This window comes from Cydia pomonella, chromosome 15, assembly GCF_033807575.1.
Source record: "Cydia pomonella isolate Wapato2018A chromosome 15, ilCydPomo1, whole genome shotgun sequence".
NCBI lineage: Eukaryota > Metazoa > Arthropoda > Insecta > Lepidoptera > Tortricidae > Cydia > Cydia pomonella.
Window position 1 is genome coordinate 16,749,848 of NC_084717.1, and position 16,412 is coordinate 16,766,259.

Sequence of the window (16,412 nt, forward strand, 5' to 3'; positions counted from 1 at the left end):
TTGACACTGGGTTAAAGGTTTAACCGAATAACCCCGGGTTAGTGAGATGGTGCAAATAGCCCAGGGGAATAAATAAATAAAAACACACGTATGCAACAATGATATATAATCTGGCGACTAGTATCGGAGGCAGTGGTCGTGGTGCGCGTGGTGCATGGGCGCGGCGTTCTCCTTGTCGCGCGCGTAGTGCGGCGCCGCGGTGCCCACCGCCGCCGCCACCGTCGTGGGGAACTGGTCCTGGATGGGGGCTTCGTATTCGTCGCCGGAGTTGTCTGGAAACGTAAATAAGGTATGTTGAACATGGTTGTAGAGATTTGGCTGAAGGGCATTGCTAGGTAGCTAATCAATGGCGATCAATAAGTAGCAACCAATTCTGTATTAGTGTCGTGTGGACAAAACTTAGTTTAGGCTACGCAAGTCTGCGCACTCTTGGCACACCGAGCGAGGACAAGGAAAGATAATAGTGATAAGGACAGTGGTATACCATAACAACGCTGACTACTGTTCAAGTTTGTCAAAACCAAATAGGGTGAAAAATAAAGTGTATGCAGAGCCGGATTTAGGGGAGGGCAACCGGGGATACTGCCCCGGGGCCTCCACAAAAGAGGGGCCCCCACAATAGAAAATTCGGAAAATTTACCATTTTATTTGGAAAAAATTTGGGGCCAGGGGGCCTCCACTCCTTTATTGCCCGAGGCCTCCAGACCTCTAAATCCGGCATTGAGTGTATGCATAAAAGGTTTGTTTAGAATAAAGAACGGTTGTGACTAAAGTTACATTTGAACGTAGACTGGAAACAACATAAACAAAATGGCATGGAATCAGCAGAAACAGCCAGTACCTATGTAATACGGCTCCCGCGATAGGTATGTGCATCAGCTAGGTTAAAGCATGAATAGGGGAGAGGTACCTGAAGTTTCCAAATAGCCGAATGACCTTTGTCCGCGTCGGCGTCCCTGGACCGACGTAATGGCCTCCTATGGGCTGTGCCGAGCTGAATTTACGCACACCGACCTTGATTGCGGTCTAGTTATAACTGGAAATATACCTGAAGCTTCCAAGTAGCCGAAGAGCCTAGCAGCGCCGGCGGCTCGCTGCTCGCGTCGGCGTCCCTGAGCCGACGTAGTGGCGTCCTCTGTGGGCTGCGTCGGCGTGGTGAAGTTACGCACGCCGGTCGGCACTTTGAGGTTACGGCTCTCGATGTGACTGAAATGGAATAAGTAATTAGTCAAAAAAAATATGATCACATATTCCCAACACCTAGAGATTACCTTCCCCTACCAACTAAAAGGTTATCACCTAAGCTCACGCTATCACGGCTACCAACTAAGTGAATAAAATCGCGACACTAAAGGTGAGCCTTTTTCTGACGCCTTGGGACTCCGGCCCTCGGTGCTCGGCCTTTACATACTTAAAAAATATTACAAGCTGTATACCAGCTTACGCCCCAATGTTGAAACTAACACAGAGACTAGAGATAGATAGAGATACTCCCCTCATGATACAGAAATTTCCACTCGTTTAAGGTTAAGTTTAAATAAATGTTCATGTTTAAGTTTCATTTATGCTTTAGGTTTCATTGGGGAAGTCCTTTGCAAGATTTACCCAACACATCGTCCGTGAACATAGTGGAACGATTTCCAATCTGGAGAAGATAGATTTTAATGATCCTATACTTCAATTATCCCTTGTAAACTTACAATTAGTTGTCACCGACTTACTTACTTGCCGAGGAATCAGTAAAATAAATCAACAACTAAATAAATGTTATATTCGAGTTAGTAGGTACTTACTGGGCCTCTCGCAAATGAAGTGCCAACTGATGCTGATCATCCGCCAAAAACGGACATTTAGCACACGCCTTCTTATTATGAACCTTATGCACATGCGTCGCTAACCTTTCCGCACGTGCCGCCTTATACTCGCAGAGCGCACACGCAAACGGTTTCAAATGCGTATTCAGGTGCCGCTTCAAACACCAGTTATCCACCCCTGACCACGTGCAATAGCAGCACGCGTATCGTCTCTCTCCCTTCCGCCGCACACCCGCAGTGGTATTGGTTACAGTCGGGCTATTAGTTACTACAGGGGTGGTATTGGCTACAGTTTTTGGTTGCGGTATAGTCGCAGGCGCCTCTGCTTTCGCAAGCGGCGCGCGTTCGATTTTAACTGGCGCCCGGTATTCCTGGATAGGTGGAGGTTCTGCCGGCGGTTTTGAATTGTAATAAACGTTTGTTGTAGCGGCTGGTTGGTTTTTGGTTGGTCGTCTTATTCTATTTAGGTCGTAGGGTTGGTCTCTGTGCATGCGTAGGAAGTGTTTCTTGACGTGGTCGGCTCTGTTGAATTGTTTTTGGCAGAGGTAGCAGTGGAAGGGTTTCTCGTCGCGGTGGATGTTTTCATGCCGGGTGAAGAGGTCGCGGCGGTCGGTGGCGTAGGGGCAGGCGGGGCAGGCGTAGCGCTTGCCGGGCTCCGCTGCGGGCGCGGGCTCGGGCGCCGGGGGCTCCACGGCGACCGCGACAGGTACGGGGTTGGTACGGCGCTCGTTACGCTGGTTTTCCACCTCGAGAAAAAAATTTGGAATGAGTTGGAGAGAGACGCAACTACTTTTTTTCAGAAGAGAAAACGCAAGCAAAAGCTTGTCCTGTTTGAGAGTAACTGATTGATGGCCGCGCAAGAAGAAAGTATAAATGTGATTGGTTGTGTTGTGGTCATAATATGCGACTCTTTCGATAATAAGGTTCCCTATTATTTTACGATATCTTGTCTGAATTTAAGTATCTTATCAATATTAACCTTTGTTTTGAGTCGCTGCAGGTATCGTGTAACGTCATCGAGAGCCGGGTTCTCCCGTAGCAGCTGGTCGGCCGCCGCGGGGTCCGAGTGGTGGTCTCGCGCGAGATGCTGTCTTACTGCTCGCGCCCAGCCGCTCGCGAAGCCACACTGTGGAAAAACACGGTTAAAAAACTAAAACTATGTAAGTTTTATTATTAACTACATTTTGAATATTGTTCTCGGTCTACCTTACCTACGATAAGGCTACGATATCTTGGTCTTTTGTTAGTGCGTTTCAATATTGCTATATCTACCACGTAGATTCTACGTCGTAGAAGACAGTGAAGACACGTGTTTTCAAACCAACGCGTTCCTTGAATTTTGGGATTCTACGACGCCACTCGGGAGTGGGCTTAGGCTAGTGATTTATTAAAAAAAATACATGCGAATACCTATTGCATATGTCTTTAAAACAAAACTTACAATTGATCTGAGCCATCGGCCAGTTTTCAATTTCAATTTCGTTTATTTTATATAAATAACAACCTAAACGCTTACACGGTAAATATAAAATTACAAATTATACATACGTATATTTAACAAATTCTGAAGTGGAAAACTTTGGCATGTGATTGAGTCCCAACTGTCCAATGCTTAGCAACCCTCGCAAGGAAGTCGTTGAGCAGGGATCTAAGAAGCCACTCGGGAATGGGCCCAGGCTAAAGGTTAAAGGTTCTTGTAAACTAAGATACTAAGCACAAGTGTCTGTAAAAACTACCTGAGCCAGCGGACAATGGAACACCCTGGCATGTGAATGAGTCCCAAGCCAGTGCTCGGCCACCCTCGCAAGGAAGCCGACGCACTCGCATTCCGTACACTTGAACAGTCTCTGGGCAGGGTTGTAAGAGGCTACTCGGGAATGGGCCCAAGCTAGTGGTTCTTCAGCTGCCGTCCATCGATCTTCGGCAGCTGGGTCGATTCGGGGGGTGAAGTTAGCCTAAATATAAGAGAAAATGTTAATTTACTAATGTTTTATCTATCTGCCAACACTCTTTTGTTGTGCATAGCGGAAGACAGTGAAAAATAAATGTAGAGATGAATATGTTGGCGCTAAAATTGCTGAATACAATGTCTACCCTGAGAATCTAATTTTTTTTTTGATGTGTAAATTAAGCGGGTGATGTTTTAATAGTGGTTTGCAATGTTTTAAATGTCTTTGACTTACAAAAGTATTTGCGCAGAGTAAATACGCTACGGATTATATACGCTAGAATGGCCCGGGTCCGGGCCGAGGCATCCGACAATTCGTTTTCTATGACAAATGACCGGTGCATAGCGGATAAAAAGCATCATTTGATATGCTTTCTATAGAAAACGAAGTATGAGACGCCTTGGCCTGGCACTAGACTGTTCTGAATCATCCTTTAAACTTTTTTTATACCACGACGGTGACAAACAAGCTGATGGTAAGCAGTCACCGCAGCCTATAAACTGAGTCATTATGGGGTTCAATTCGAGTGTGACACATTTCTCTTGAAGTTACAGTAGATTCGAATGGAATTTTCTGGGGACAGGTACATGAGAACTGTTTCAGTTTACAAGTAGGTAGATTACATGTACTTACTTGTAAGATTCCAGGAGGCGGGAACCCGTTCTGCATCAACGCAGCAAGTCCCCACGCGGTGATGTGTTCCTCAGGGCGCAGTTCCTCTTCCAGGTCTCTCTCAGCCGCCGGGAATTCCACGCCGATGACGCCGCCGCCCACGGTCGCCTGCCACACCAACGTCTGGTTACAGTTAGCCGCCCGAGGGCTTGTATAGGATGTATAATATGTACATATAATTACGATGCGGGGTCATACAAAGATTTAAATTTTTCTTGGTATATTCAGAAAAGGTATTTGAAGCTAAAATACGACTAAAGCACAGAGATAGACAATAACTACACTAACGTGTGATCCATGTATCGTGTCATCTACAAAGACGCCCCACTCTTCTTCCTAATCGCTTACAGTACAAGTGTGCAACCTTTTAGCAATGTAGTAGTTCTGTATATACACATTAATTAGCTATGAGTGCATACGCACACTACGATAAATGGACTAATCAGGAGAGAGCAGTAGGAGCAGCTTATATTCGATATATTCGAATATATTCGATGCGAAAATAGTGGTGCGCTTCGACGACACGATCTATAAGTCCAAATACTATTTGCTTATAAGATCACAGACACATCGATGTATTTTGATGGCCGAGCAATTGGGTTAAAGGTATTTTTGATAAAACCAATCTCAGCAGAAATGATATGATTGATTAGGTTTAAATATACGGGAATTCTAATCCCTTGGATTAGAATACGCTGCTACCAAAATGTTTTAAAATTACCGATCACAAGTTACGTTATTTTTGATTATTATATAGGAGGAAAACGGGCAGACAAATCGCCCGATGGTAAGCAATTACCGTCGCCCATGGACACCTGCAACACCAGAGGGGGCAAGTGCCTTGTCGGCGTTTAACCCCTCGTATGTGTAAGCACGTAAGCACTGATCAGTGCGAACGAATTTAAATAATATTGTATTAAGCAATGAATTTAAATTCATGCGCATTCATGCTGATCAGTGCTTATAAGTAGAAACAAAAAACGTTCCTAAGCAACTACAAGTGACAGGATGAACTCGTATACAATTTTAAGTTGTGTTTAAAGCTATAAGATAGCTGCAAAATTCACCAATGCTTGGGTAGACATACGAAGCGTTACGATGAGAGTACGTTCTTTCCTTCTAGGTTGAAAGTCGTGATTATCTTAAAGAAAGTTTATGATATATGTATATCGATATGCCGTACCTCCTTTCTTGCGCATAACTACTACCTAATAAGTACTGTATGATCGGTATAGGGGATTTTCCGAAAATCCCAAAAAATAATATATATTTATCGAACCAGACTCTTTATTTATCATTTAACTGTTCCTAGAGTTTTTCCTTTTTAATTTTGCTCAGGGTCATAAATGGGAGGGCTCTTTTAAAGGCCTTTCTATCGTATCAAGGGGATAGTTGAAAGTTATTAATTTATTATAGTGATCTAAGAAAGGTTATGTATCGATATGCCGTACCTCCTCCCCGTAGAGTTTCTTCGTGATCTCCTTAAACATATCTTCGCAGTCCATGGTGAGGGCTGCCACGCTCGACACCGCGCTCTCCATGCCGCGCTACACGCTGCGCTGCAACAAATTAATTGTGTCAACCCTACAACTTTGAGAATAGATCAAATTATTTTTATTAAATAATATGACATCTATATTTATTGTCAACCCTATTAAATAACCTCCTAAGAACCTGCTCTGGTTTATCGCGCATAATACAAATGAATCAAAAACTTTTTATTTATGAGTTAATGACAGTTAAAATTACCCTTGCTTTTACGTTTTTCAGTTCAGTTTAAAAATATTTATTCCAATAAGAATATAATACATATTCACTTAAATGAGCACACACAGATTTATCTATTATTGTAAATACATTGGTAAAACAAGCAACATGCAATGAGAGACTTAGTTAATTTATTTACAAGCTTTTAAATAAGTTCGAACTATAGTGTGTATTGTACATGCTTTTATTGGCCTTGACTAGCATATAAGATTTAGCATAGAAAGTTTCCAGTGGATATCATAAAACTTACTTACTTACTACTACTACTTACTACTACTACCACTTACTACTACTGGTACTTTAAACTCTTCTATCTTCTTCTTTTTTTTCTTTGTTGGACCCTCCTACTTCTAACGGCTGCCAGACCAGACATTAGCGAGGATTTCATGAGTCACTTCATTTATCTATCCTCGCTCAGCGCTGATCTCATTGACATGTTGTATTGGTTTTTATCAAACACATTCCTTACTTCGCATCCTCGCATAGCTCTGGTGGAAATACAGCTTAAAAGCCATGTGATTAAATTCCTAGCAAAATATATTTAAATCGTTAACTTTACAAAGTCCACAGGGCACACGTCAGTTTTTCCGAAAGTTTTTGACCCACATTTCAAATAAAACTTGTTATTCAATGGCTTTTGCATTATACTCCTACTATATTGATTAAAATGTCATTCCCTATTATTACTACTTCAGATCGCATTGAATTAATAATAAAATCATGCATATGGATAGACTAGATACGAAAACAATAAAAAGCGACTGCCGACTCGCCGAGGGTTATTTTTCAATTAATTTAGACGCAACTTGACAATTATTTGAATTGTAAGTAAATAAAAATATAAATGAATAAGTGAATATTGATAACCAGCAACAAATACATTGTATAGGCTTATTTCAATGTGTCATTCCGTAGCCATATCCAGTAACAGCCATTTTAAAAACTTTTTGAATACGTATTAAACAAAGGAAAGTAAAGATTGCAGTGACCAGCGATCGCCACGCCATCTAGCAAGTTATTTTCTATACAGCCTAAATGCTACTTTTCCTTCCCTACGTTCGACCACCTGATACGCGTCACCCGGGCTTCCCCGAATGCGTGCAGATATGCCCCCACCCCTGGGGCGGCGCAGGGTGACATCGCGGACATAGGGGGAAGTTTGACTTTTACAGATTGTAGGATTTGTAGGTATGACGATTTGCATGCAAAGGAAAATCTAAAATAACGTTATTTATTTTGTGGTTTTCAGAGCTGCATTTACATTTTGCAGATTTTTTATACGTTTTTTAAATAGTTATTGTTATTTAGCGAGCAAAGTATTTTTTTTTGTCAACTTAATAAAAATATCAAACAAAAAATAAAAATGTCAAAGTGATCAAAAGAAATTAGTCTTTTTATTTGAAAAATAATTATATGGACATATCACTGGTAATTTTTTTGGAATGTAGTTTTGGTCACGTTTTTTATATGCATATTTTTTGTATATTTTTGTTAGAATTTTATTAATTGACTCTAATATTAAAATTTCAACTAAATTCAACACGATGGTGGATGGGGATTAAAACATATTGTCAAACCTTTGTCCACATTTTAAAAATAATGTCACTTTTAGTCCAGCATAAAACACAAAGAAAACCACTCACTTCGCACAAAGAAAATCCAAAATAGCTTGATAATCTCCGATTACAGTATCACTCAAAAAATCAATAACAGAAACATTACATCTAAACCATGTAACTTAGGTAAGGCGGGCGGGAGACATCTTCACGCGCGGTGCATCAAACACTTCACGTTTTTTTTTAGTTTAAGTATTAATTTTTACAAACGCAAGGTGTGGTAAGAAATATAGGATTATAAAGAATAGGTTTCTTACCTGAAGTAGCATGGAGCTCAAGCCAGGCCGGCGCGCCGCCGCCGACTGAGGGATCGATCGGCCTCCCCCCGCACGGTATTGACTAAATACTTGCCCACGCATACTCCTAATGTAGATAAGGCCTGGACGTTGGCTTAGTTTAAAGGGGAGATTTGTTAATGTTGAGATTGAATAAGCGGGAAAGGTAATAAATGGTTGGTAATATTTCTGCGGAAAAAGTTCTAGTAATTTTTCTTTGTTAAACCGCAATTTTGGCCTGACTTAAAATTGACTGATTATAAAAAAAAATGGTAATTTTGGAGAACTCAAAATTGCATGTTTTTATTAGTGTTTATGATCATCATTATTTTTAGTATATTTTTAAACCAGATAACTAATTTCGTTAAAGGCGTAAATGGCTCTTCGAAAAAGTGTCGTCAAAACTTTTGAACCGATGTCGATTTTTTTTAATCTATTGTGTCGTTTTTGTGACCCTATAAACTGATTGTAACAATAAAGGTTCTAAATAAAATCATCTTGGTGGGGTTGAAGTTTTACATGTTGGAAAACACAATGATATTCACAAGATTTTTTTTTAATAATTCAAACGGGGAAAATCTTGACGTGGCAACATCTAATAAATTAAAGGAATTGTCTCTCGAGTATTCTTGAGGGTGATCCATACAAATTAAGTGGTTCCTTATTTTTAGCAACCGATCAATCAGGGACCTTTTTTTAGACCCAAGACTGTTTCTAAATCCCGTTTGATGTTGATTAAAAGATAGAGCACTTCTAAGTTCAGTTTTCTCCAACTTTGACAGAACGGAGGGTGACGATTAGAGTGCCAGAATACGTCATATTTTCATATAAATTTGACGTTTATGGCTGATACCCTCACGCTTTGTAACTGCAGAATTAGTTTGGGCCGACTACATCCTTTCTAATACTATATAAATAATGTTAATTTAATATGACAGTTTACCAATAACAGCAATTACATTTACTTTTTAAGAATCGAAAAACAAAACAAAAATTGCGTAATTGAGCTAAATCATATTAAATTGTTTCCTTCTTTTGGCCTTAGAAATGCGTGGTTAAAATTGAGACGATAAATTGAAGACAGAAGCCCGATTCAGATTTAACAATTTCGTATGGTTTTGATCTTATCTCGATACAATCTGATTGGTGCATGCAAAATGAAGTGAAAGTCGTGCATGAGATGCGCGCCACTCACCAAGATGATCGTCAAGGTCATATTATTTGTGGGTAAATCTGCATATTGATTTATTTATTAGAAGCACTAGTTGTAGTATATAGTTCGCTATAATTAAATACTTATGTATACACTAACATTAGCGTCAAGATAAAAAAATTCACTAACACAAAATGATCCAACTTGGTCGTGAATAAATAATTTATTACATTATATCAAAACCAGTTGATAATTATAACAAAGTGTTAATTTGAAAATTACCTTCACCTTGTTACCTACGTCTTCTTTAGCTTCTTATAGTAAGATTATTATACACCTACGATCACTGTAGGTTTATCGCCCACTATTCATAGCTAACTGTATTTTTAAGAAAACCTGTATAATTTAATAAAATGAAATATTATGATTAGGTAATGACCTTTCATGACTCGATCTTCTTAGGCACCCACGGAAAAACAGATATAAATATAATAAACTTTTACACAATACGAATGAGTACAGTGAGTTCAGGCCCTTCTCCAAACGCGGCTTGCTGAGCACTGAGCGGACGGCTGTGCGTGCCAAGAATCGCGGATATAATTTTTATTGAATTGTTATTTTTAACAAAATAAAAATGAAGTGAAAGTCCAGTCAACCTTAGGGTAGTGGAGACAAGGTAAAAAACAAGTAATGTGAGTAGGTGATGCAGTGAGTGATAGAAGTTGAGAAATAATAATACCAAATTATACCCATACATAAATAGCAAATAGTATAAACTACATATAATACATACATGAATAAATATTATATAAAACATATTTACGAGTATATATAAATCACCACGATGCGGCCAACAACAATTTAAAGGGAAACAGGAACAGAACATAAAATAACATTACGGAAGTGATAAATAATATTAATTTACAGTACATATGGTGCTACTTTACCGCACTAGTGCGAAAATTAGCATATTACGTTAGTGTGTCGAATATTTAAAGGGCCATATGTACTGTAAAACGTTGTACGATACATGTGTGAATAGGTAATTCGCAACTCTTGTCGATTTAAAACACTCCCTTCGGTCGTGTTTTAATTTATCGCCACTCGTTTCAAATTTCCTATTTTTCGCACTTGTATCGTAATGTACTATTACTTGAGTATAGATTTATCGAGTCAGGCTCTTAATTTATTTTAACTGTTCCTGGAGAGTTTTTTTCAATTTGGCTGCTATGTGCTGTGAATAGGACGGCTTTTCTATAGTGTCAGGCGGATAGTTACAAGTTAAAACAGTGGGCTAACTATGATGTGTTTGAATGTACTACTACTACTGTATTTATACTATAGGTACTGCTGCTATAGTAGAGATGCAACCACGTTTGATGTAAGTAGAAGGTTGATACGCAATTTCTTCTCTCCCGTTCGAGGATTTTGTGAGTGTTATTCCCGAAGACAAATGGAGATTGTCGATGTTGACAAGTGACGGGAAATAGCAGAAACTAGAGCCAGTGGCACGGAGCAGAAACATAATGGAGGTTGCACCAGTATTATAACTCAAGATAGGTTGGTTATAGGCGTTCCAAAATTGAAGCGCTTACATTGTACAAATTGCACAAGTTGTCTTTAGTCGCAACTAGGCAAGCGAGAAGCTAACGAGCTCCCGTACACTGATAGTTATATTATATAATATCTTTGGGTTACACGAACAATGGAATTACCAAAAAATTGACACTTCTTTCTTTAGAGCGATTTTCTCTGCACGGGAGGGGCATAAATTTGGTTAGAAATTTTATTATCTAGGGGGGCGGGGGAATATTTTATTTCACTTCACCAACTGTGAAGTTAAGGTTATACGATAGATAATTTTGCAAACGCTAATTTTAAATGAATTTTAACTTTGATAACGAGTTTTGTTCATGACTGTTGCAGAATAATTGAATATTTATATTGAAAACTTGTTGTTGGTTCTAGTTGTTCTATCTTGAGCAACCGTCTTGGCCTCGTTCCAGCTCAGTTCTACGGCTCGCAGCTCGTTCTCCACGCTCCACCTCCAGGTATGTACGGGGCGTTTGCGGGCTCGCTTTCCGCCTCCAGCCCGCCACTCAAACGCGATCGCAGCTCCTCCTCGGGTATGTCTGATCCATCTCCATTTCCCCAGCACTACTTCTTGGGCCATTGGAGGTTGTCGGCAAATACTCTACAAATCCTCATTTCTTATGGTCTTAGGCCAGGAATTGCGAAGGATCGTCCGGAGGGACTTATTGACCAACACTATTGAAAACTAGCTTATTAAGTCTTATTTCCTTGGTTCAAATATATGTACTAGGACCTCCATTATCTTATAAGCTTCTTGGCGGCTATGCTGATTTCCCCAGGGGCCGCGTTTGTCGGTCATTTTTCCGGGTCTCGTGATCCGGGGTTCAAAAATAAAAACAGGGGAAGATGAATTATTGACTCTTTCATTCTATTTGTTCTATGGCGTCGGCTAAGAATACGTTTGAGCCATATCGATTTATGAGCTAAATTGTTTTTTAATGATTCCTAATATAACAAAAAATTTGCTTTAATTAAAACTAATCGGTTTAATAAAATATTTTTCAAAAATGTTGTGCCATATCCGCATTTTATTACACTATGTTAACAGAAAATTATCACAAAAGTTGTGACCAGGGCCCGTACATTTCATGCCGTTGACGCAAAAATGACGTAATTTAACATACAGGCAGTTTTTTATAACACTACAAACTTAGATATCTTGTCTATTGGCGCGTAGAAAAATAAATACTAGTTACGTAAAATACCTACTCTGTTAAAAAACCAAAATATGTATTATTTAGTCAAGTGACAATAAGATGCAAGTCAGATGTTTCTGTATTGACTGTCAAGAATCTATATCAGTTAACTAAAGAGGTTGACAAAATGATTTATTATTGTGAACAGACTAATTGTAATCATATGTGACGTGACGTAAATTTTTTGTCAACGGCATGACATGTACGGGCTCTGGTTGTGACATATCGAAAACTTTGAGCCATGTCATACATATACTCATCAAACTCGGATATGGCAATAATAAAAATACTTATCTCGCTCGCTCCTACAAACAATATAAGTGGCGTATGAGACAAACGTATTTTCACCTGAAGATAGGTGATTGGGGTTTGTCGAAAGGATATGACATGACAAATTTCAAATTCAAAAATGTCAGAAGCGTTAGTTATTCGTGTAATCATATCATAATGCACCGAAATAAAATTAGAATTTGACTTGTGTAATTTTATTATTATTAAATTATAGAGAAGCGTGGGGGCTCTAGCTCTCTCGTGCATGAGAAGATGCCTGTGCCCAGCAATGGGATGTATATAGGCTGATTCTGTGAACTGTAGACCTCGCGATAAGATTAAAAAATATTTCCTTCGTTGAGTCGGTACCACAACTCACAATGGTCTTAAGTGCCATTGACTACTGGCGCTTAAGTTATTTATGCCAATTTCCACCACTTAGAGCCTATTTCACAAAAACCGAAACTAGATAAAAATTATATTGAAATTGAAATTGAAATTGAAAATATTTATTTCAGATTTTACAACCATCCATATTTGTTAGTATAACTTAGGAACTAATGTTAATTTTGTACTTATTATAATATTACAACTAAAATACCTAACTTATTTTCTAAATTTCAAAAATCCTATAACTTGGCGAATCCAATGCGCCAGTATAGGATTCTCAACCCTGTCTGCAATTACTTCCAGAATGCTGTTGGTACTGCCCCTAAGCCTGCCCATCATCGAGACGATTCGCTTTCGTATAATCGCGTGAAAATCGTCTGTATGGGCCTCGGCGAACATGCGCGATGCACTACACAACCCTGCCCATGTGTGGGCAACCCCAACAACATTCTGAGTGCATTATTATATTGCACGCGCAGGGCATTTAAGGCTTTTTTTCTAATATTTAACTACCAATACTGCTCATTTAAATTTCACGAGAATCGGCTGAGAAATGCGACCTGTAGAAGAGAACATCCGGACATACGAAAGCATTTTTTCCCAAGCTAAAACGGTGACTTTCGCTCACGCTCGGTCAACTAGTTCTACGTTAAGTGATCTATTAGAATGTGGCAGTTCTGTAATTATTTATTGAACGTTTTTTTCATTTTTTTTTAAGTAAAGTAAGTTGTAAAATCATTGGGAATAAAAAAAGAGATTCTATCGAAATTATACTAATTATAACATAATGTAACTAAGAACATAGTTACACGATTACAATATAAAGGTCATTTATTTCATTAAACTAATTTTACTAACTACTAACTAATTTACATAAATTCGAACAAAATCAAAACTTGAACAAAACTAGTATAAGGTATTGTTAGTGATTAGTCACACTATAAAGGTAGAAAAACGAGTAGACTGATGCGCTACCCTACGTTGGTTAACCGTTTTAGAAGACAAAATCCACCAATCAATTAGTACATTTCATAATCATTTCGTTTCAAAATGTTGCTGGTACCACTGGTAAGAACGTTCCAATAAGATATGAGCAAACTTACCAAGAAGTACATACTACGGGAACGCTCAAGCTGCGAACATCGTCTCGAAGTCAGATAATATGAAATAGTTCGCAGAGATAACTGGAGATCGCAGTATAAGTAGATTTAATTAGGTCTGTACTTTGACTTCGTACGGTCACGAATGTTCATTGATGAGACATGTAATACTCACTTTATACTGAACACTTTAAGAAGCTTAGTTTAAAGAAAAAAAATAGTTTGATTCCTAAATCGCTCATCAATTAAAGTCCATGAGTGTACCTACACAACAATCTAGAACAAATAACCTAGTACGGCTATACCACCAGATTGACACTGATATATTCGCTAACGTCTGCGTGATTTACTTTCTGTACATCTCGCTCGCACTAATATGCCAGTATTGGCGAGATGCACAGAAAGTATGTTACGCATAGTTATGTAGTGTTAGGTCAATGTCAAGCTTGTGGTAAGCGTAAAGGCCTCGTTATTGTACTACTTGACTGTAAAATGTATATGTATGCGGACGATACGTGCATGTTGTATGCAGACAAAGACGTAACGGTTGCGATGCAAAAAGTTCAGAAGGATTTAGAAAACGTAATTAAGTGGGCTCACGATAATGGCATTATTATAAACCTTAGCAAAACTAAATGCATGTATATACGCTCGCCATATTGTAGAACAGAAAAGGCTCAGCTAAGTGTGATTGGGCATGATTATGATTGTTTACATAAAGCGGGGCGGGATTGCAGGTGCAACGAAATCGACTTTGTAGAAAGCTATAAGTACCTTGGGTTGACAGTAGACTGTCACATGTCTTGGTCAGCACACGTAAATAACGTATGTGACAAACTTAGATCTGTGCTCGGAAAATTCTATCATCTACGAAGTATAGCAAACAGGGCCACATTGTATACATTATATCACGCACTTGTAGATTCCATATTATCTTACGGTCTAAGCAGTTACGGTCGGACTTTCTCCTCGTACCTAGACAGAATTAAAGCAATTCAGATCAGATTTTTAAAATTCTTAGTAGACAAAAAAACAAAACGGTCATATAAAAACAGTTACGATAGACTTTTTTCGATTTGTAATGTATTACCAGTACATGAAAAATGCTCACTACTCATAGCCTTAGAACAATATAGACGTGACGAGTTCAAAAAACCATTAAATCATAAACTACAAACAAGAAGCGTTACCAAGGAACTAACTCATCGTAAACTATTGATTCCAAAAACTTGTAACTATTTTGGGAAACGGACTAGGAAATACTTGGTGCCCATGATCTTAAATAATGTTACCGATCAAGTTAGATCCTGTCATTTTGTGTCCAAAGTTGTGTATAAAAAGAGGCTAAAGAAATCACTATTGGACAAGTTCGAGCAGAATTCGTGACTCGCTTATGTTATCTTAACTACGTCACTAAGTATATATACTTAACTAAGTAATATAGATCTTTTTTATGTAAGAAAAATGTCACTTCTGTGGACAATATTACTAAGGAAAAGGATTAGGATTACTAAGAATAACTAATCAGATGGATCCCAGACCCGGTGTGGAGCCTTTCCACATTAAAAACGTCATTAGCATAACGTATATTAAAAAAAGTTAAGATTACTACGACAATTTCTGTGGGAATGTTCTGTGGTGGGTCTATGGACAGGCTTGTTTCGCTTATATGTGTAAAATCATTTATTGACAAGGGTTCTACAGCGACTAAACTAAACCAATAACTAGCTTAAACTTTATTTTAATTTACAATGTTAATGTTAGCTTGAATTACATAATACAATGACCTGTGATCAATAACAGTATGTGATAACCACTCTGAAGTTTAAGTTTTAACATACCAAGGTTTCAATATACATACGTATGCAAAAGCGGCTATAGTTATTAATATTTACAATACTAGTTGATGGAGGGTAGATTTAGTTTTTTTTTTCTGCCAACAAACTGTACTGCAGTTTGGCAGGTTAGTAGTTTAAGGCTTTTTGTAATCTTCTTTTGATTCAAATAATAGTATTTTATGCAACAGTTGTATAAGAAGGGTCAAAAAAGGCGAGTGGCGTGAGTTACAATGTGAGCCTACGCCTTCGGCTCCGGCTCACATTGTAAAGGAATACGCCACGAGAATTTTTTGACCTACTTATACAACGTTGCATACAATATTTTTCCTACGAGTCAACAAAAATAAATCTTAATTTAGGTAAACAAATTACAGCAAAAGTATATAGCCAAGACGCGCGAGCATACCTTGTTACGCGCCCGGCCCGCCCCGGGCCGCGGCCGGCCGGTCGGCGACACCTCCTCGTAACTCATGAGGCCCTGGTACTTGCTACTTGCTAAATTAATTTTTTGGACAGTTTTTCTCAATTTTGGCCACCGTGGCCTACGGAGACTAACAAGCAACGCTAAGCGGTCTTCGTAGTCTATGGGTGTTGCTATATTACGGGTTTCACATGCGTGTTTCTGACTTATGAAGTAATTATTTTTACTATGCAACCAAATGAATATTTTGTAAGTTGGCATCAATGCACTTAGTTTAAAACTGTATTCGTTTTGGTTTTGTTAGGTTGGTAGCCATTAATCACAGTAACATTATAGCTTATAAAAGCACAAGAGCTTT

At 38.7% G+C, this 16,412-nt stretch overlaps 1 protein-coding gene and 1 long non-coding RNA gene across 6 annotated transcripts in view; both read right to left on the bottom strand.

Annotated features, from left to right (window-relative positions):
- Positions 1-16,412, bottom strand: part of LOC133526022 (uncharacterized) — a 577,119-nt gene that overhangs the window by 94,695 nt on the left and 466,012 nt on the right. The window lies entirely within an intron of this gene.
- LOC133526016 (zinc finger protein 319) lies at positions 92-8,234 on the bottom strand. Of its 5 annotated transcripts, none has more exons than XM_061862486.1 (8): positions 8,076-8,234; positions 5,887-5,989; positions 4,397-4,558; positions 3,551-3,769; positions 2,794-2,940; positions 1,794-2,560; positions 1,049-1,206; positions 92-272 (listed from the first exon to the last, which is right to left on the bottom strand). In XM_061862486.1, exons 2-8 carry the CDS (start codon positions 5,974-5,976, stop codon positions 118-120), a joined length of 1,698 nt encoding a protein of 565 aa, XP_061718470.1. In that variant the 5' UTR covers positions 5,977-5,989; positions 8,076-8,234; the 3' UTR covers positions 92-117. The 5 variants fall into 5 exon arrangements, with proteins under 5 accessions (XP_061718470.1, XP_061718471.1, XP_061718469.1 ...); XM_061862487.1 differs by having other exon boundaries at positions 4,397-4,543; positions 8,076-8,233; XM_061862485.1 differs by having other exon boundaries at positions 5,887-5,994; positions 8,076-8,178.

What these genes read in the sequence shown, in the direction of transcription:
- LOC133526016 (XM_061862486.1), bottom strand. Translation starts at nt 5,976, where the DNA reads ATGGAGAGCGCGGTGTCGAGCGTGGCAGCCCTCACCATGGACTGCGAA. An exon ending in AGAAACTCTACGGGGAGGAG is followed by an intron (nt 4,559 to 5,886) that starts GTACGGCATATC and finishes AACTGTAACCAG; the next exon opens with ACGTTGGTGTGGCAGGCGAC. An exon ending in TGCAGCGACTCAAAACAAAG is followed by an intron (nt 2,561 to 2,793) that starts GTTAATATTGAT and finishes TTTTTTCTCGAG; the next exon opens with GTGGAAAACCAGCGTAACGA.